We start from the raw sequence: 20,889 nt of genomic DNA, 5'->3' as shown, positions 1-20,889 counted from the left end.
AACCTGACCGCTCAGCAATTTCATGGAGTGTCCACGAGTTCTTGTACTGTGAGAAAGGGAGAAAAGTACCTATTTCCCTACCTGCTCTATCCCATGCATCATCTTAATAAACCTCATCTTATAGCCCGATCTCATCAGATCTCGGAAGCTAAGCAGGGTCGGCCCAGGTTAGGACTTGGAGGGGAGGCCGACCACCAAGGAAGCCCAGGGTTGCTATGCCGAGGCAGGCAATGGCAAACCACCTCTAAGCATCTCTTGCCTTGAAAACCCTACTGAGGGGGGTCACCCTATGTCAGCTGCGATTTGGCAGCACTTTCCACCCCCAGTTTATCATGTTTCTCCTTAACTAACAGCATTGGAAATGAAAGGGGGTTTTCCCACATCATCCAGAAGTACAAGACAGATCAGAAGCTCTCTTCAAGCTTGCAAGACTAAGAGGAGGAGGAGGAGGAGAGATTGGATTTAAACCTGCCCTTCACTACCCAAAGGTGTCTCAGAGCGGCTTACAATCTCCTCTCCCTTCCCCTCCCCACAACAGACACCCTGGTGGGGCTGAGAGAGCTCTTTTGAGGACTACCCTTGAGAGACCAGCTCTACGAGAACTACGTCTTGCCCGAGGACATCCAGCCAGGTGCGAGTGGAGGAGCGGGGACTCAAACCCGGTTCTCCCAGATTAGAGTCCGCGTACTCAGCCACTACACCAAACTCCAAGCATTTCCATACCATCACCCCTGCATCTTAAGTGGCACATCTTGGAGGACAGAGGCACCCAAGGAGAAAAAAAAGGACGACAGTCTTATCGAAACCTTTGCTGAGCCCTGTGTTCACCTACAATCTCCTTGGCAGAAGAAGAGGAGGAGGAGGAGGAGGAGCCGATTGGATTCATACTCCAATCTTCACTACCCAAAGGAGTCTCAGAGCGGCTTACAAACTCCTTTCCCTTCCCCTCCCCACAACAGACACTCTGTGAGGTAGGTGGGGCTGAGAGAGCTCAGTCTGAAACTGCTCTTTTTCAAGAACAACTCTGAAAGAACTACGGCTTGCCCAAGGTCATCCAGCAGGTGCAAGTGGAGGAGTGGGGAATCAAACCCAGTTCTCCCAGATTAGAGTCCGCACACTTAACCACTACGCCAAACTGCACCAAGAAGAGTTTGGATTTAAACCCCTCCCTTCACTTGGAGTCTCAGAGCGGCTTACAAACTCCTTTCCCTTCCCCTCTGCTCTTTTTCAAGGACAGCTCTGACAGAACTGTGGCTTGCCCAAGGTCATCCAGCCAGGTGCAAATGGAGGAGTGGGGAATCAAACCCGGTTCTCTCAGATTAGAGTCCGCGCACTTAATCACTACGCCAAACTGGCTCCTTCCTTGCCTGGCCTGCCACTGTGCTCTGATCTCACTACATTCTGTGGGCCTGCACCACATTGTCTCCACTGCACTCTTCTGGCATTTGTGCTTTCCAGAAGGCTGAGCTTGGGAGGTGAAAGGAAACCACCCTTCCCCACCCAGACTCCACTCCGAGGCACAAAACCAACTTCCTGCGGCTTGTCAGGAGTTGCTGGCATTTGCCAAGCCAGATCTGGAGCCTAGAGCGGCACGACCCACATCCCTGTCTAAAACCCGGGGGGGGGGGGGAGAGCAGCTTCCTCTCCTTCCCCTCGGCCAGATGGCACCCGTCCCCCCAAGCAGGGAAGCTCTTTCCTGCACTTGCACGGTGATGAAGACCGATTTCCTCCACCCACACTCCGGAGCCACAGTCCGATGCGTCACTGGGGGGGGGGGAGGCCTGCTGACAGCTGCAACAGAGGCGTGTTGTACACTAGTGCAAGGCCTGAGCTGCAACGGGCTTCTTTGTTGTTAGGGGGGGACATTAATTAGACATGCTTGCAAGCAGCAACAAATGCGAGAGACGGGGAATGCAGGCAGGTGCAGAGCTTGTTCAAAAGATCTCTCTCCACACACACAGACAGGCTTATTCGTGGCAAAAACAGGGTTGGGGGCAGTGTTCCCTGTAAGCTGAGTTAGTGTGAGCTGGCTCACAGTTTTTTAACCTCTGGCTGACATATTTTTGTCTTAGCTCGGGAAGGAGGGCTCCAGAGCAAACTCATTTATCCAGTAGCCCAATCGCTGGCTCACAACTTGAATGCTAGTAGCTCACAAAGTAGAATTTTTGCTCACAAGACTCCACCGCTTAGAGGGAGCTTTGGTTGGGGGTTATTGAATTCCCTCCCTCCCCATCTCTCCGAATGGAAAAGATAATTGAGGAGAGAGCTCTACGGAGCCAGGATTCTGGTGGGGTGTGCAATCTTTTTGTCTCCTAAATGGGCACCCTCTGCTGTTTTTGTGCCCGTGTACCTTTTTCCTGCTTTAGTAACCACCTTGAGTCTAAGAGGGGAGAAGTCTGGAAATAAATGCTATAAACACTGCACTGCCTGGTGAACCAAACCCTCCCGTTCCTTGGTTCTGCAGTGCTCAAACACTCGCTGCCCACCACCCTACAGGATAGAAGAAGAGATTGGATTTATACCCCGCCCTTCACTCGGAGTCTCAGAGCAGCTTACAAACTCCTTTCCCTTCCCCTCCCCACAACAGGCACCCTGTGAGGTGGGTGGGGCTGAGAGAACTCTGACACAAACTGCTCTTTTTCAAGGACAGCTGTGCCAGAGCTTGTGACTGACCCAAGGTCACATCAGCAGGTGCAAGTGGAGGAGTGGGGAATCAAACCCAGTTCTCCCAGATTAGAGTCCGCGCACTTAACCACGACACCAAACTGGCTCTCAGAAGCCAAACGACGCCAAGGCCAAAAACTCACGTTCCCGGACGGGAAGAAAGTGTCAGTCAGAGAGGGTTCCCTGGCAGTCTCAAGTTTGGCATGCCAGTCAAAAGCTGAGTGCCCATTCCTCGACCCTGGCTCAGCTCTCACTGCTGGGAAAGCCAAGGATGCCACAGGGGAGATGGCAGCTTCCCCTCTGTGTGCATTTTCCCCCCAGCCAGTGTTCAGTTCCAGAATTTGGGGAAACCCTTCTGGCAACAGCCCCTCCACAGGCCTTGCAAGATGTTATGGTGTGAGAACCGAGAATCCTCGGATGTGAAACTGCTTCCTCGGCTGTCCCAATGTTGGGACTGCGGGTTGTTTGCCAGAGTCGTGGCCACAGCAAGCGGCCAACCCTACGTCCTGCTGGGGCCGGCCCTGGAAAAGCAGTTGACAAAAGAGGATTATCTTCAGTGCAATTCAGGTTAGAGGAACAGCAGCAGCTAAAACAGCAGCAGCGCCGACAGACCAACAGAATCTCCCTCTCAATCACATCACCTGCAGCCTGGTCCCTTTTAAGTGGAGATGCCGGAGCTGAACCCAGGACCTTCCGCATGCCAAGCAGATGCTCTGCCACTGAGCCACAGCCCCCTCCCAATGCCCTGGGGTATCCAAGTATGCACACACAGGCTGAGGCACTAAACACCATACGCCCCACACCCCAGAGAACCCAACAGAAGGCAATTCCTCATATGTCCCTCCTGGAGAACAGACTGCTGTCTCCTGGCCTCATGAACCACAAGAATTCCCTACAGCTCGCCCTGACCTGGATACCCTAGGCAAGCCCGACCTCATCAGATCTCGGAAGCTAAGCAGGGTCAACTCCGGTGAGTCCTTGGATGGGAGACCTCCAAGGAATACCAGAGGCGGGAGGTGGGGGCAGGCTTGATTCAGCCACCTCCCTGAATATCCTCCAGGCCCCCAGTACAGGTCAGTCATGCAATGCTCCCTCTAAACTGTGGAGTCTTGTGAGCAAAAATTCTATTTTGTGAGCTACTGGCATGAAGAAGAAGAAGAAGAAGAGATTGGATTTATACCCCACCATTCACTGCCCAAAGAAGTCTCAGAGCGGCGTACAAACTCCTTTCCCTTCCCCTCCCCACAACAGACACCCTGGGAGGTAAGTAGGGCTGAGAGAGCTCTGATTGAAACTGCTCTTTTTCAAGAACAGCTCTTATCAGAGCTATGGCTTGCCCAAGGTCACCCAGCAGCTGCAAGTGAAAGAAGAAGAAGAAGAAGAGACTGGATTTATACCCCACCCTTCACTACCCAAAGGAGTCTCAGAGCGGCTTACAATCTCCTCTCCCTTCACCTCCCCGCAACAGACACCCTGTGGGGCTGAGAGAGCTCTGACAGAAACTGCTCTTTTTCAAGGACAGCTCTAATCAGAACTATGGCTTGCCCAAGGTCATCCAGCCAGGTGCAAGTGGAGGCATGGGGAATCAAACCCGGTTGTCTCAGATTAGAACCACTACACCAAACTAGCTCATTAAAGTTGTGAGTGAGCGATTTGGCTGCTGCATAAATTAGTTTGCTCTGGAGCCATCCTTTCTGAGCGAAGACAAAAATGTGTGAGCCGGAGGCTAAAAAACTGTGAGCTAGCTCACACTAATTCAGCTTAGAGGGAACACTTCACCAGAGGTCACCATGACTTCCAGGTGCGCGCACACACATACATGCACTTATATAAAAAAGAGAGAATTCCCTACAGCTCCAGGGATTCTAGAATGATTTATCTGGGCCAGATCCAGAGGAAGATTAGTTGAATCATCACCCGCAACTTGGCTGGAGCCTTTTGGATAAAGCTGAGCCAGCATTTGCCTTCTAAATCGCGATCCTGGATGAGGCTGTCTTTTCCTGCTATGCCAAGCGCCTCTTTCAAAGGCCTTTTCACTCACCAAAAATGATTGCTGCCTTCCAGTACCATCCTAGGCAGAATTACACCTTCTAAACCTAGGATGAAGCTCGAGTCTAAGGACACCTTTAAGACCAACCGAGTTTTATTCGCTGCACGAGCTTCCGTGGGCACACACACTTCCTCCGATAGCATTTCACAATTAAGAATGATACATTTACACTTCAGTCTCCAAGTCTGACATACTCATTTGCCTCTCTGTGTTTGCCCACAGAATAGAATCCAAACCAATGGTGACCGTGTGGACTGATCTCTGTCTGGTCTTTGCATCGGTTAAAACGTCTTATGTTCAATGGCAAGCATAGAAACCAAGCTTGTTATTCCTGAATCTGATGAACATCTTCATTATGTTGCATGCTAATGTACTGCTCAGCCTTTGCCGATCTGTATGGACTGGTGAATTCAATTTCACTGTATCTGAGGAAGTGTGCGTGTAGAAGGAAGCCCATGCAGTGAATAAAACTTTGTTGGTCTCAAAGGTGCCTGACTGGACTCATACTTTGTTCGGCCTGTTCAGACCAACATGGCTGCCTACCTGCTTCTACCTTGTAAAGCTAGTCTCAGAGGGTAACCGTGTTGGTCGGTAGTAGTAGATTCGACTCCTGTAGCACCTTAGAAACCAACAAGATTTGGGGGGCAGAAGCTTTCAAGAGTCAGAGCTCCCACCCTGAAAAACCCGGTTGGTCTTTAAAGTGCTTCTGGACTCAAATTGAAACATTCCGTGCACCTTGGCGTCTAGTCATGCCGGCCACATGACCACGGAAACACCTTCGGACAGCGCTGGCTCTTCGGCTTGGAAATGGAGATGAGCACCTCATCCCTGGAGTCGGACTCGACTGGCTTTCGAGCAAGGGAAACCTTTACCTTTACCAGTTTGGTGTAGTGGTTAAGTGCGCGGACTCTAATCTGGGAGAACCGGGTTTGATTCCCCACTTCTCCACTTGCACCTGCTGATGTGACCTTGGGTCAGTCACAAGCTCTGGCACAGCTGTCCTTGAAAAAGAGCAGTTTGTGTCAGAGCTCTCTCAGCCCCACCCACCTCACAGGGTGTCTGTTGTGGGGAGGGGAAGGGAGAGGAGTTTGTAAGCCACTCTGAGACTCCAAGTGAAGGGCGGGGTATAAATCCAATCTCTTCTCTTCTTCTTCTTAAACCTGTTGTAGTCCATGGACTTAAACGAATGCAACACACCTTAAGACCTCACTATCAACCCGTGCTTCTGACAGATGATGTTACTGCTGATATTATTTGCTTTGAGCTTTGCAGTCCCTTTTAATTCCAGCTCCTGACTAATGGCACTGCAGTTATGCTTTTAGGCGCAGCTGGTTGATCTTTCAGAGAACTGCTTTTTTGGTTTTTCTTATACAGTCACTTTTAAGCATTTCTTTTGTCTGCATCCACCCGTGGGTACCTTTTGTAACAGAAGAGCTAGCTATGAACGAAAATAGACGGCTTCTATGGGCAAAGTCTGGGATTTGGGGATCCCGTTTGCACTCAGGAAAGGCTGACCCGGAGCCACGGATTTGGGGATGCGCTCGTGGCCAAGCTGGCCAATGAGGCGCACCCCCCAGGTCTCCTGCACATGTGGGGAAGGCCCCCTTCATTCCAGTGGGGCTTCTGTTGGAGAATTTTGATTCATTGTTTGATTCATTCATTCACAACATTTATCATCTGCCTTTCCCAGGGAGACTCAAGGCGGATTACCCAGAGTAAGTCAAGGCAATCGACGGGATGGGATGCACACCATAAACCGTGAAATAGGATTTGGGTTGTCAGTTCAGATCAGTTCAGTTTATTATAATTAGCCATTGGCCGTTACAAAATTACAAAACACAAACTGTGAACAAGCTATAGGTTAGAGTCAGAATATACAGAAATACCAGAGATCAGTAACAAAATATGACTCATTTAATACAGTAGCCTAAATAATTCCCCTTCCCGATGCCGCCTTGGAACGTATATTCTTTGCAGCAAGGGCAAATAATGAAACTTTATAAGAGACGTATGCATCAATGTCAGGTAACAAAAATGATTTTTCCCCTCAACTGGGTAAGCACTAAGACCAGATAAAATACCGGCTAAAAATTTAGCCCTCGGACTAGAATATGGTGGGCAAAAGAGGATATAGCGAGGTAAATCCTCAAGTTCATGGATGCCACAAATACACAGACGATGGGCCAGTGGAGTTTGATCGAATCGGCCCTCCAAAATTGCCGTTGGCATTGATTGAAACCGTAGAGAGGTAAAGGACGCTCCAAGTACGTGTTTAGAGATATTAACTAAGTATGGAGTTCTAGTGTGGTCCGATTTAATTAATTTGTACCATAGTGCTGCTTTTGATTTTAATATCAAAGAGCAGTCTAGCTGAGTGTCAAAGTCATAAATCCAGTTTCTAAGTTGGGATTTATCCACTGATGTTCCCAAAAGATCATCAGGAATAGAGTATCTTGTGTTGGGTATTTGCATGCTGAAAACACTCAATGTGTATGCATGGGGTTAAATGTCTGTTCTGTTGTTACAGGAAATCACCTGTCTTTGTGTTAGCCAATGTTAGCTCAAGTCTGTTAGCCCTCGAAAAGCATCCCTGTTCTAAGAGTTTGATTGGGAGCAAAGTGATAGCGACTTTGCATTTTATGGCCTCTCTTCCCCTCTTTGTTCGTCTTGGAGAAGAAGCACGTTAGAGAGCCATCTTACAGTTCTTCTAGTCTAGTGAGAGGATGTAGCTTATATAGCTGTTGTTATTTTCTCCCAAGTTACCCTTCCCTATGGTAGAATTGTAGTAAACTTTTATATTTTTAAACACACATGGACTCTGGGTCTGATTATTGAACTCTGGCATTGCTAAGCTGACTTTTAACTCTGCTGAATTTCATTTTAAACTCCAACATCTTGAGATCTGGGTTGTCGAACCAACCAGCAAATCTAAAAACAGAACTGAAGCCAGGGGTCATTTCCTGCAGGAGCGCACAGGAGCGGAGCTCCGGCAGTAAAGAGCCCAGGGGGCGGGCGCATGCAACAAGCCCCACCCCCTGCTCCCAGGAGCCCTCAGTCAGAGCAAGAAGCAGCCAGGTAAGCTGCAGAGCCCCCCCCCTGGTCCAAAACAGTCCAGTGGCACCTTTAAGACCAAGTTTTATTCAGGTACAAGCTCTCCCTCCTCTGCGAGAGCAGAGCTGCACGTTCCCCCCACCCAAATAGCTAGCAATCCAGAACAGTCCAGAGGAGCCTGAGTGGTGGGTGTTGCCTTCTGACACACTTCTGGTGATGTCAGGGGGTGCAGCATATGCAAATAAGTTATGCTAATGAGTTGTGCTAATGAGCACCTGCACCTCTTTTCCTACAAAATGACCCCTGAATGAAGCAAAGCAGAAGACTTAACAGGCCACAATGAACGATGTAAAGTTCCACAGCAGGATCCAGCCCGCAGCAAACGACTCACTGCGGTACGGACTACAGGCCCCAGAAATTTCTCCAAGTAAATCTGTGAATCGCTTAGGGCAGTGCGACCCTCTGGCCCGCGCAGAAAAGCCCTCTTGAAGGATTCAGCTCTGCTGAGCTTGCAGAAAGCCGACAGAGTGGGGCCACCACGCAGGAGGCACGTGTGTGCAGGCAGTTGCCAATTTTGTCCATTTGCAGGCTGGAAACTGCAGAAGGCCCTGCCGGGATGAGAGTGTCCACAGGGATTTTGCCAGGGAGAGGCAAGCGCACCATCTGAATTTCCACCCTAGGATTTTTCATCCCAGCCTCATGTTGCTGAAGCTACAGGGAGAGTTCATGAGCATCCCAAAACACTGGGCTGTAGGGCGTTTGGCTCTTCCCCTGTCCCCCCCCTCCCCGCTTTCACTCTCAGAATTGCTTTAAAAATTCACTGGCTTGACTTATAGAATCATAGAATGTTAAGAGTTGGAAGGGACCTTGCAGGTCATCTAGTCCAACCCCCTGCACTCTGCAGGAGCACAGCCAAAAGAGAGCCCTACAACATACCCAGAAGAGGGTCGTCCAGCCTCCGCTTGAAAACGTCCAGCGAAGGAGCATCCACCACCTCCCGAGGCAGACTGTTCCACTGCTCCACCACTCTGACAGTTCGGAGGTTTCTCCTGATATTTAGCCGGTATCGACTCCCTTGTCATTTCCACCCATTAGATCTGGTCTTGCAATCCGGAGCAAGAGAGAATAGATCTGCTCCATCTTCTACATGACAGCCCTTCAGATACTTGAAGACTGCAATCATGTCCCCTCTAAGCCTTCTCTTTCCCAGGCTAAACAGACCCAACTCTTTCAGCCTTTCCTCGTAAGACTTGGATTCCAACCCTCTCACCATCCTGGTTGCCCTCTTCTGAGGGGCTGCGGCTCAGGAGTAGAGCATCTGCTCGGCATGCAGAATGTCCCAGGTTCAATCCTCCAGCAAGGATCAGGTCTTAGGCGATGGTGATGACGATGAAGAAGAAGAGTTTGTTTTTATACCCCACTTTTCTCTACCCAACAGAGTCTCAAAGAGGCTTACCCCCCCCCCCGCTCTCCACATAAAAAACCACCCCTCCTCACCCCCATTACACCACGCTGGCCCCGGTGATGGGAAAGGCCTCAGCCTGAGACCCTGGAGAGCGGCTGCCAGTCTGTGCAGACAATACTGACGTTGATGGGCCCAGGGTCTGATTCAGTGGAAGGCAGTTCCATGTGTTCATGCGCTTCAGATGTCTCATGGCCCTCTGCCCGGGCAGCATTTCCGTGCCCGAGAATATTTATTTTGCAATCTGCACTCCAACATCTGTTCCCAGAAGCGGGCAAAACGCACACCCTCCTGGTCATTTAACAATCCGCCTTCCCAGGGACGATCCAGCCTTTGATTTTCCCAGGGCGGTGCCCCATTCCCTGGAGGTGGGAGATGCACAGACCTTGTTTGCGAGCTGTGCCACAGCCTCAGAAGGCGTTCTTGTGGCCGAACAACAATGTGACCACCTGCTGAAGGGGCGGCCGCAGCAATGCCTGTCTGGAGCAACCTCCGCAGGGTCCCCATCAACAGAACGGCATCTGCTCTTTTCCTGAGGCCGACGGCCTGCTGAGGGAAGCGACTTCCGAGAGGCTGGTTTTTCAAGTGGCTCATGGGCGGCCGATTGTGAGCATGAATGAGCAGCCAAGTGAGGCGCGTCTTGCTAACAAGGCACACGTGCATCCCCCCTGCATGAATACACACAGGAGGCACCAATTCGAAAAATCTGAACAATGTGTATCCCATACAAAGCCCTTCATAGTCTCGGTCCAGCCGGCCAATGAGCAAAATCAGCCACAGTCCTGACCAGTGTTCCCTCTAAGCTGAGTTAGTGTGAGCTAGCTCACAGTCTTTTAGCCTCCGGCTCACACATTCTTGTCTTCGCTCAGGAAGGAGGGCCCCAGAGCAGACTAATTGATGCAGCAGCCAAATCACTCGTTCACAAAGTACAATTTTTGCTCACAAGACTCCACAGCTTAGAGGGAGCATTGGTCCAATGTGCGCGTTCTCCGTTGTGGCTCTCTCCTTGTGGAACGCCCCCCCCCCAGGCTGTCAGGGAAGACCCCCCTCTCCTGGCTTTCCACAAACTGTGCAAAACTGAATTATTCAAAAGGGGCTTTTTGCACAGGCAAGAGGGTTGCACCGTACAAAATGGTTCACAAACTTCCTCGGATACACAATTAGGGACTGGGGTCTACGCGGCTGCATTTAGCTTATGGTAAGTAAGGTAAAGGTAAAGGTTCCCTTGCTCGAAAGCCAGTCGAATCCGACTCTAGGGTTGCGGTGCTCATCTCCGTTTCAAAGCCGAAGAGCCAGCGCTGTCCGAAGACATTTCCGTGGTCACGTGGCCAGCATGACGAAACACCAAGGCGCACGGAACGCTGTTACCTTCCCACCGAAATGGTACCTATTTATCTACTTGCAATTTCTTGCTTTCGAACGGCTAGGTTGGCAGGAGCTGGTAAGTAGGGTCCCATTTATGTCATTTCTACACTGCTTAATGTGTGGACACTTATGCCGCCGTGGTTCTTCCAGACTTTTGCAATCCTAATGCACTGTACTCCTTGAACGTCCCATCCCACGGACTGTACTGACTCCCACTGTGGAATCTGCCTTGATTCTCTGTGAGAAAAGTGGACTATGAATGATGTAGATGCCACAAACCAACGTTAACAGTTCAGTTTTCTCCTCCCCCAATTTCCACCTGGCCACCATCACTGGCGTACCCCTTCCCTTTATTATGCAAACAGGGCAAAGGGCTCCCTAACCCCTTGCCTCCGAGGGCAGGCAGCATCAGAGGCTTTGGCAGAGGTCGCCCCTTCTGCGGCCCAACTGCGCTTCCCTGGCAGAGTGGGGATTCGAATCCGGATCTCCCAGATCCTAGTTTGACACTCCGACCACTTGGTCAAGAGTGCAGACTCTGATCTGGGGGAACCGGGTTTGATTCCCCACTCCTCCACATGCAGCTGCTGGTGTGACCTTGGGTCAGTCCCAAGTTGTCTCAGAGCTGTTCTCTCAGGAGCAGTCCTCGAAAGAGCTCTCTCAGCCCCACCTACCTCACAGGGTGTCTGTTGCGGGGAGGTGAAAGGAAAGGAGATTGCAAGCCGTGCTGAGACTCCAAGTGAAGGGTGGGGTATAAATCCAATCTCTTCTTCTTCTTCTTCTTCTTCTTCTTCTCCTCCTCCTCCTCCTCCTCCTCCTCTATCCTGGCTTTCATGAGCTGCCCCATGTGCCTGCAAACCAGGCTAAATGTGTCAGGGGGGTGCAACTGATATGTGGCCCTTGGACGGGGCCTTCCCAGGTTGAGCTACGACGGAGCCACGGGCAGACCCACACAAATTGCTCTCCTGCCCCCCCCCAACCCTCCGGAGTAAGTCAAGGCAGAGAATGAAGGGGGGAAACCTAGAATGTACTTCTTCCCACTTGGGGTGGGGAACAAAATCATTCTGCAATCCTTTTGAGACTGGAAGTATAGACAGGGTTCAGAAAGAGGACCCTGCAGGATTCAGGAGTGAATGCAGGGAACTGGCTTCTACTGAATCAGAACATCACAATCATTACTGTCTACTCAGACTGGCAGCAGCTCTCCAGGGTCTGAAGTCTTTCCCATCAGCTATTGCCGGATCCTTTAACTGGAGATGCCGGGGATTGAACCTGGGACCTCCTGCATGCCAAGCAGAGGCTCTGCCACTCTGCCACTCAGCCACAGCCCCTCTCCATCTGCCTTCCCTTCTCCCCTCCTCACCACTCCACACCCTCTGCAGTTTGTGGCTCCACATACCAGCCTAGGTACCCTGGCAGACAGCAGAGATGCTGAGATAAAGCCCTTCAACTCTGAAGTGCTGTGGCAATGCTCTCCCGCCCACAGCAAAGGGACGCCAGCGAAAGATGTTCCACACGCGGGCAGAGCAGGGGCCCTCCTCCTCCTCCTCCTCTTAGGAACGGCTCTAGCGATGATGGTAGAAACACTTGAGCCCACAAAGGTATGTCGAGGCTCCAGGAACGCACACTTTGTTTCCAACCAGAATCACTTCCCTCTCCAGCCTCTTCTCTCACGCCCTCTTCCCACAACCACTCCGAAAGCGCACCGAGAGGGAATTGCACGGACTCACTAAACGGTCTCTGCAAAAGTCATGTCTGCCCCCGGCCCCCAGTTGGCATGCATCTGCAGCGCGCCCACTCTCCACAAACCAAGCGGCTGACTCTTCTGCCAAAGGTTGCCCACTGCAGCAGCGAGGGGCTCTCGGGAAAGCCCGGCTACAAACAGAACGGCCACTTTTCCCCGCACAAGCATTTATTCACCTGCCCCAGGCCCAGATACCTGACATGGGATGCACAATGCAGCCTATGAAAAATGCAAGCCCCAGATGAAAGGGATGCGGTGCTGCGGGACTTCTGGGCGCTTTCTGAGATGTTTGGAGTCAAATCCGCCTCTCCAGACCTGACAAAGGAGAGTGCTGAGTAAGGGTGACCGGCAGGATCCGGGAAATCCCCGCTGCTCCACGTGCACAGAGGCCCAAACCTTTCCCCACCCAAGCCACAAGGGGGAAAGCTCTCCAAAGCATGCCAAGGACAAGGAGAAACTGCAGAGGAGAAGAGGGGCGATTGGGGGAGAGAAGTATTCTTTGCGAGACAAATCATCCTCTAGAAACGTGAACTATCCTCATCTCGGAACACTTTTGGAAACAAAATTCCCTCCTTCCAGTGAGACTCATCTCTTTGGTTAACCGCTTCATAAGATCAACCAGGCAGAATGCTTTGAAATACACCCCTTGGAACACAAAAGGAGCAGGGGAGATAAATATTTAAATGAACAAACGGCCAACAAACCATTCCCTGCATTTTTAAAGGGTTGCCAGGAGAGGCGCGGGTTCTAATTCCGCTCCCCACAGAGCCTGCCCTTTTCACTATTGGTCTAGGGAAAGGCCTGCGGGCTCCGGATAATGGCTCCATCTCTTAAGAGAACCAGAGCCAGGGCTGTTTATGAGGTTGCCAACCTCCAGGCGGGGCCCTGAAGATCCCGTGGAGCTCCAGACTACAGACATCAGTGCCCCCCCCCGGAGCAAACAGCCGCTTTGAAAGGCGGACTCCCTGGCATCCCATGCCCGCTGAGGCCCCTCCCTCCCCCAAACTCCCCCCTTCCTAGACTCCACCCCCAAACCTCCAGGAATTTCCCAACCCGGAGCTGGCAACTGTAACTGGCCAGGATCTCGTCGGCACAGTCAGCGCAGGCGGCCATCAGCTCAGCACATCCAAATTGCTTGCCATGGACACTTTTTTCTTTTTCACATCTGTGGTGCATTCAACAAAAAATGTGGGGGGGGATGACCATGAGCAGGCCGGCCACTGGAATCACGGAACACAAAGGGGTGGGTGGGTGAGGAAATAACCCCCGCGTCTTGCGAGGGGAGCAAGCATGTCAACCGCTTCAGGCCCGCCTCGGCCACCCCGCCCCCGCCCCAGACCTGTCTCCTGTGTCTGGCAGCAGCGCTCCAAAATCTCCGGCAGATTCCCCTTGAAGGGGGCCCCCGGGGGCCTAGGGCTGCCCTCCACCTCGAGGGGCTCGGGCCCTCCGCCCCACTTCCCCGTACCACTCGGGAACGAGACCGGCCGGCGCCTTCGCTAGGGAGGGTCCAGCCCGCTCACCACGGCCGGCCGCAAAGAAGCACTTTGCAAATTGGAAACGTCACACAAAGTCATCATCAATAATAAGCCGCGGATAATCAACCGAGCATCGCAAGGACTGCTTTACACAACAGCCAAGACGAATCGGTCCGGATGGTCAAACCACCTCCTCCGCCCGTCTCTCCAGAAAACCCACCAAGGCCCAAGGCCCCCTCCCCATTTCACTGTGGCTCAGTGGCAGAGCACCTCCTTGGAACGCAGAAGGTCGCAGGTTCAATCCCCCCCTGGCCTCTCCAGCTAAAAGAATCCGGCAAAGAACTCTGCCTGAGACCCCGGAGAGCGGCTGCCAGTCTGAGCAGGCAAGATGGACCTCGATGGATCGAGGGTCTGATCCAGTCGAAGGCAGCTTCAGCTATTCACCCTGCCTGCCTCCCTTGAAGCGCAAACCCTGGAGCAAAGGGCGTTGGCAGTTCTGAGCAGCGCCTCGCACTCACCGGCAGACCATCCGTGCTAAAGGATCAGTGCAGCAACACCCCCGCCGGCAGTGACAAATCTGGCCCCAGCGAGCATCCCTCCTGTCCCCCTCCGCCCACAGCCAGACCGAGCTGAGCTCCTCGGAGCCAGAGGGCGCCATTCAAAAGCATTCTGCTCCTTCACGGACGGAAAGCGGCAGCACAAAGTGTGGACCCTCGCAAGCGAGAGCCATCCAGCCCTGCCGGGCCCTGCAGCTCTAGCCGGTCCGGGTGTAGCCAAGCCTCCCTCACCACAGCACCAGCAGCCAGACTGCCGTCCCACAGAAACTCCCTGGAACCCCCTCGGCCCTTATTATTTTTTTTATTATTTATTTATTTATTTATTTATTGGATTTCAACTCCTGACCCTCGGCACTGGCACCGACAGTGCCCCACTGAAGGCCGGGAGAGGGGCCTCTACCCCCGAGCCACTCCGATTCAGGAAAAGGACCTTACACCAGAGCAGCAACAGGAGGCTGAGCCCCCACTGAAAACCCTTTCCCCACTGTCTTCAGCTCCAGTCACTGCCACAGGGCCAAATTTGGGCACACGGCTCAGACCCTGGCCCGCCCCCCCACCCCTCCTTGTCCAGCACTGAACTGCAATTCTACCATAGGGAAGGGTAACTTGGGAGAAAATAACAGAGAGCTAATTCAGCTACATCCTCTCTAGACTAGAAGAACTGGAAGAAGATGGCCCTCCAACGTGCTTCTCCTCCAAGGCGAACAAAGACGGGAAGAGGGCTCATAAAATGCAAAGTTACTAACACTTCGCTCCCAATCAAACTCTTAGAACAGGGATGCTTTCGCGGGCTAACAGACTTGAGCTAACACTGGCTAACACAAAGACAGGTGATTTCCTGTAACAACAGAACAGACATTTAACCCCATGCATACACATTGAGTGTTTTCAACATGCAAATACCCAACAAAAGCGCCATCAAGGGGCAGCCAACGTACGGTGACCCCAAAGGGCTCCTCCAGACAAGAGACGCAAAGAGGTGGATGTGCCATTTGACCCCGGACTTTTGGGGTGGTCCCCCCTCCAAAGACCCACCAGGGCTGACCCTGCTTAGCTTCCTAGATTGGACAAGACAGAGCCAGTTTGGTGTCGTGGTTAGGAGCACGAACTCTAATCTGGGAGAATCCCCACTCTTCCACATGCAGCTGCTGGTGTGACCTTGGGTCAGTCACAAGTCCTTCCAGAGCCGTTCTCACAAGAGCAGTTTCTGTCAAGAGCTCTCTCAGCCCCGCCTACCTCACAGGGTGTCTGCTGTGGGGAGGGGAAGGGAAAGGCGTTTGCCAGCCCCCACCGATGCTCCCTCTAAGCTGTGGAGCCTTGTGAGCAACAATTCTGCTTTGTGAGCTCCTGGGCATTAAAGCTGTGAGCGAGCCATTTGGCTACTGCATAAATTAGTTTGCCCTGGAGCCCTCCTTCCTGAGCTTAGACAAAAATGCGTGAGCCGGAGGCTAAAAAAACTGTGAGGTAGTTCACACTGACTCAGCTTAGAGGGAACACTGGCCCCCACCCCAATTCATGCCCGGGCTCCCACAGCCCACCCAACGGACCATGCCCCTGAAGTCGATGCCCCCACCACAGCAGCCCTCAGAAGTGGGGAGCAATCAATCGCCATCTTTCTAACTGACCCAGCTTCTATTGGCTTCCCCGTCCCTCTGCAGGCAACGTAGCACCTGCTCCGCAAGAAAGACAATCTTTTCCCACACAAGTGCAAGCCCTCATGGTGCCCGGAATCCCTCCACGGCACGCTGCTTTCCCAAAACATTTGGAGTTCCTGTTTCATCCTGTTTCCCTGAACGTTGTAGAGTGGCAGCTGGTCATGGGGGAACACACGCCATCGCCGCAAGGCGTGGGGACATGAGAACATGCGCTGGATCAAAGGAATGTTCCAGTGGAACCAGCACGCCACACAGGAAGAAGTAGAAGAAGAAGAGGAGGAGGAGGAGGAGGAGGAGGAGGTTCACTACCCAAAGGAGTCTCAGAGCGGCTTACAAACTCCTTTCCCTTCCCCTCCCCACAACAGACACCCCAGGAGGTAGGCGGGGCCGAGAGAGCTCTGACACAAACTGCTCTTTTTCAAGGACAGCTCTGATCAGAACTACGGCCTGCCCAAGGTCATCCAGCAGGTGCAAGTGGAGGAGTGGGGGAATCAAACCCGGTTCTCCCAGATGAGAGTCCACGCAATTAACCACTACGCCAACTGAGCAGATTCCCCCTGGAAGGCCAGCAAGAAGGAGCAGAGACTCTCGCCTGGCTGCCTGCCCCACGGGGATTCCAAAGTTTACGGTCTCTGAACATGGGGTCACTGCAAGTAGCAGCCCTTGATGGACCCATCCTGGCAGCAGACAGCAACATCCAACCTATCCGGAATCTGCAAACGCACAGGGGCTACAGATCTCACAAACCACACCCCACCCAAGGCACTGAAGCGAAGGGGAGATGCTGGCTGCTTCGCCAACTGCATCAGCAGATCCCAAAGAGGGAGCTTGAGTCCTTCGTGGGGGGGGGGGGGAGAACTTCGGGAGCTCAGAGAAGGAAGCCAAACCACACACTAGGAGGAGAAACTAAGAAACCCCTCCAGAGTCACTGCTTCTGCTTCTGTTTTTTTATGGGAAACTGGTCTAAGCGGACTTTGGTCTAGTCCAGATTTACTATCCTGTATGGAAAAACGATTTTAAAATATTCATGGGAAAAAGGCAGTCGAAATTCACAAGTCATGAGAATAGAGCCTGCATAGTGTAGTGCTTACATGTTCCATCTAAGCTGAGTTAGTGTGAGCTAGCTCACAGTTTTTTAGCCTCCGGCTCACAGATTTGTGTCTCAGCTCAGGAAGGATGGGGCTCCAGAGCAAACTCATTGATGCAGGAGCCGAATCGCTCACTCACAACTTTAAGGCCAGTAGCTCACAAAGTAGAATTTCTGCTCACAAGACTCCACAGCTTAGAGGGAGCATTGTTAGTTTCTGGGAGACCCAGGTTCGAATCTCTTTCTTTCAGTCTAGCCTACCCCACAAGGTTGTTGTGAGGATAAAGGGGAGAAGAGGAGAACAAAGTCTGCTGCTTTCGGTGTGAACGAAATGAATAAGAAACTAGACTAGTACTTATGCGGGACACTGTGTTTACTCCACACACAGATGTGTCCACAAAGCAGATGCTACTTTTAAAGCTGCAGCAAACAATTTTTGGTACAAAGCAGCTGCTTTCCCCCTGTTGCTGCCCCTCCCTATAACTGATGCCAGTTTAGCTGAAATATTTGTGACAGCCCCACCCCCCCAAAGCTGTGCACGAAGGGGAGGAATGCAGAACACGCCCAGAGGGTTAGTGGCTCCCGGAACAGAGGACTCGGCCACTACGCCTTCAAATCTGGGGAAACGCTCCTCTGCATGAATCAAGTGCTGTGGTGGCCAGCACCAAGGCCAAGGCCCACGGGACGCCCAGGAGCTGTGGCAGGGCCCGTGCCAGACTGACCCAGTAGCAGAGGTGCTGCCCTCAGGGACTGCAACCCCACCCCTCTGATAGAAGCTGACAAATTGCAGTCTGGCAAGGAAATGCATGCTTTGGCACATGGGCATGTAAGCCACCCTTACGCAACTGCAGAGACAGGACAAGGCGGAGAACGTAAACACGACTGTCTGAGGCTGCCTGACACAGGGCCGACCTCACCCATGGGGTCTCATCCAGCGGGATCCGGCTGCTGGGTGCAGACGGGCCTTCGCCAGTTAGTGCCACGGAAGCGCCATCGAAGGGGACTGAACTCAGGACCTTCCTCTGTGCCAAGCAGAGGTCCTCCACCAAGTCCCTAGTTCTCCCAAAGACACCTCGAGTGTCTGTGGACTACAGCTCCTTTCTTCAGGGGCGATAAACGGAGCAACAGGGGTTCAAGGAAGTCACCCTGGTAAGCAGTCGAAAAGAGCAAGAGTCCAGGAGCATCTTAAAGACTAACAAAACTTGTGGCCTGCCACAAATTTTGTTAGTCTTTAAGGTGTTCCTGGACTCTTGCTCTTTTCGACTGCTACAGACAGAGTGACACAGCGACCCATCTTGATTTGTCTCCATGGAAGGCACCACATTTAGCCAGACAGAATGGAAATCCAAGTATCTGAAGAAGTGAGCCATGACTCATGCAAGCTCCTCCCCTGCTACAAATTTGGTTAGTCCTGAAGGTGCTACTTGGACTCTGGCTCTTTTCTGCTGGTACAGACAGACTAATATGGCTGCTCATCTTGATCTATCAACCCGGATACATTCGTTTGGAAACTGCTCAGAGACATGGAGTGGACAGCTGGGAAGCATTTCCACGTTACCTGACATATCTCCTTCATAGTCCAGGGCAGGATCCTGACACTGAAGTTCAGTTGAAGGTAAAAGGTTTCCCTTGCTCGAAAGCCAGTCGAATCCAACTCTAGGGTTGCAGTGCTCATCTCCGTTTCCAAGCCGAAGAGCCAGCGCTGTCTGAAGATGTTTCCGTGGTCACGTGGCCGGCATGACTAGACGCCGAGGCGCACGGAATGCTGTTACCTTCCCACCGAAGCGGTACCTATTTATCTACGTGCAGTTTCTTGCTTTGGAACTGCTAGGTTGGCAGGAGCTGGGGCCAGAGACGGGAGTTCACTCTGTTATGTGGCACTCGGGTCTCAAACTGCTGAACTACTAACCTTCCATTACATTCAAAAGGGGATTCCCACCTTCTGCAAGCCCCACACCTGAGCCTACCACAATCTGTGAGCCACAACAAACCCAGGGATCCTGACAAGCGCACCCCTTTGCCAACATGTACGCCACAAAGTCTCACATTACATTGTTGGGCATACAACTGAAATACTGTATACAACTAAAAGGGGTCCTGTGTGAACAAGGACATCCTAGTCCATGTCTGAGAGTCACATTGTACAATATCCACAGGCACCCTGAAAACTCTCTGGCAGCTTCTCAAAAGTATTCTGCACATGCTCAGGAACACTACTGACACAATGTGTCAACTGTTCCAGGAGAGGGGGGAAATACTAGGACTGCAAGCAAAATCACAGAAATCATCACCTCTAACTTACTCGCAGAGCAACTGACCTCACAGGGTTGTTGTGAGGATAAAATGGGAAGCCCCTTGGGAGAAAAAATTAGGGCACAAATAAAATAAATAAAAATTAATTTTTAAAAAATGGCCCAGAGGTAAAGCAAGACGAAAGGAAGGTTTGGCCATTCAGGAGTTTTCTGCCCATGCCCCAAATCCCTATTTCTAGCCTCCCCAAAGCAACCTGTATTTATTTATTTATTTATTCATTCATTCATTCATTCATTCATTTGACTTTTACCCCACCCTCCCCGCCGAGGCGGACTCAAGGCGGCTCCCATAAAACAATATACATCTTATAAAATTACAGATACATCAATTTAAAGCATTAATATCGATGGCGATACAAAACAGTAAACTGCAATTAATATCTCTGTACGCCACACAGCAACGACAGATACCAGCTCAATTGTCCACATTCAAAGGCAACCAGAGGTGTGTGTGGAGGTGTGTGTATCTGCCTCCCCCACCCTAACTCTGCCAGGGTCTCTCTCGCAGCTTCCCCAGGGCCCATGTTCATAAGAACATCAGAGAAGCCAATGTTGGATCAGGCCAGTGGCCCACCCAGTCCAACACTCTGTGTCACACAGGGGCCAGAAACACCAGGTGCCCTCAGGAGGTCCACCAGTGGGGCCAGGACACTAGGAGCCCTCCCACTGTTGCCCCCCCAAGCACCAAGAAGACAGAGCATCCCTTGCCCCAGCCTAAGAGTTCCTATCTCTACCTTGTGGCTAATAGCCATGGACGGACCCTTGCTCCATAGAAGAACATAAGAGAAGCCAGTGTTGGATCAGGCCAGTGGCCCACCCAGTCCAACACTCTGTCACACAGTGGCCAAAAATACCAGGTGCCCTCAGGAGGTCCAGCAGTGGGGCCAGGAGACCAGAAGCCCTCCCACTGTTGCCACCCCCCAAGCACCAAGAAGACAGAGCATCCCTTGCCCCAGACATAAAAGAAGCCCATGTTGGATCAGGCCAATAGGCCATCCAGCCCAACTCTCTGTGTCACACACTGGCCCAAACCCAGGTCCACCAGCGGGGCCAGAACTCCAGAAGCCCTCCCACTCTCCCCCCACCCCAGCAGACAGAGCTTCACTGCCTCAGATAGAAGAACCTAAGAGAAGCCCATGTTGGATCCGGCGAATGGCCCATCCCGTCCAACCCTCTGTGCCAGGCAGGCAGGGGCCCAAAGGCAGGGGCGGTCGGGAGGTTCACCTGGGGTGGCGGCGGCGGGGCCGGGACTCCAGCAGCCCCCGACGGACTGACCTGGTCTCCGCCGGACGTGCCTCTTCCTGCCGCTGCAGAAGCGGACCTTGCTGAAGACGCCGAGGACGTGTCTCTCGCAGAGGGAGCGGCCGTCCTTGCTGGGGCTGGTGCGGCGCTTGGAGGCCGAGACGCGCTCGCTGTTGGACTCGCGCGCCTGCCGCTTCTGCCGGATCAGCGAGCTGGCGATGGCCGCCG

At 52.3% G+C, this 20,889-nt stretch overlaps 1 protein-coding gene across 1 annotated transcript in view; it reads right to left on the bottom strand.

The window, feature by feature from the left end:
- The window catches only part of FGF12 (fibroblast growth factor 12), a gene marked incomplete at its 5' end in the record, with an annotated part of 146,516 nt that extends 125,629 nt beyond the window's left edge, over window positions 1-20,887 (bottom strand). The window contains one exon of the mRNA XM_015409280.1: window positions 20,695-20,887. Within this exon, the coding sequence (XP_015264766.1) occupies window positions 20,695-20,887 (193 nt within the window). The remainder of the gene's footprint in view (window positions 1-20,694) is intronic.
- Between the last annotated feature and the right edge of the window lie 2 nt (window positions 20,888-20,889).

Source organism: Gekko japonicus, unplaced genomic scaffold, assembly GCF_001447785.1.
Source record: "Gekko japonicus isolate JY-2015 unplaced genomic scaffold, Gekko_japonicus_V1.1 scaffold398, whole genome shotgun sequence".
Classification (NCBI taxonomy): Eukaryota; Metazoa; Chordata; class Lepidosauria; order Squamata; family Gekkonidae; genus Gekko; species Gekko japonicus.
This window is presented reverse-complemented; position numbering and strand designations above follow the sequence as displayed.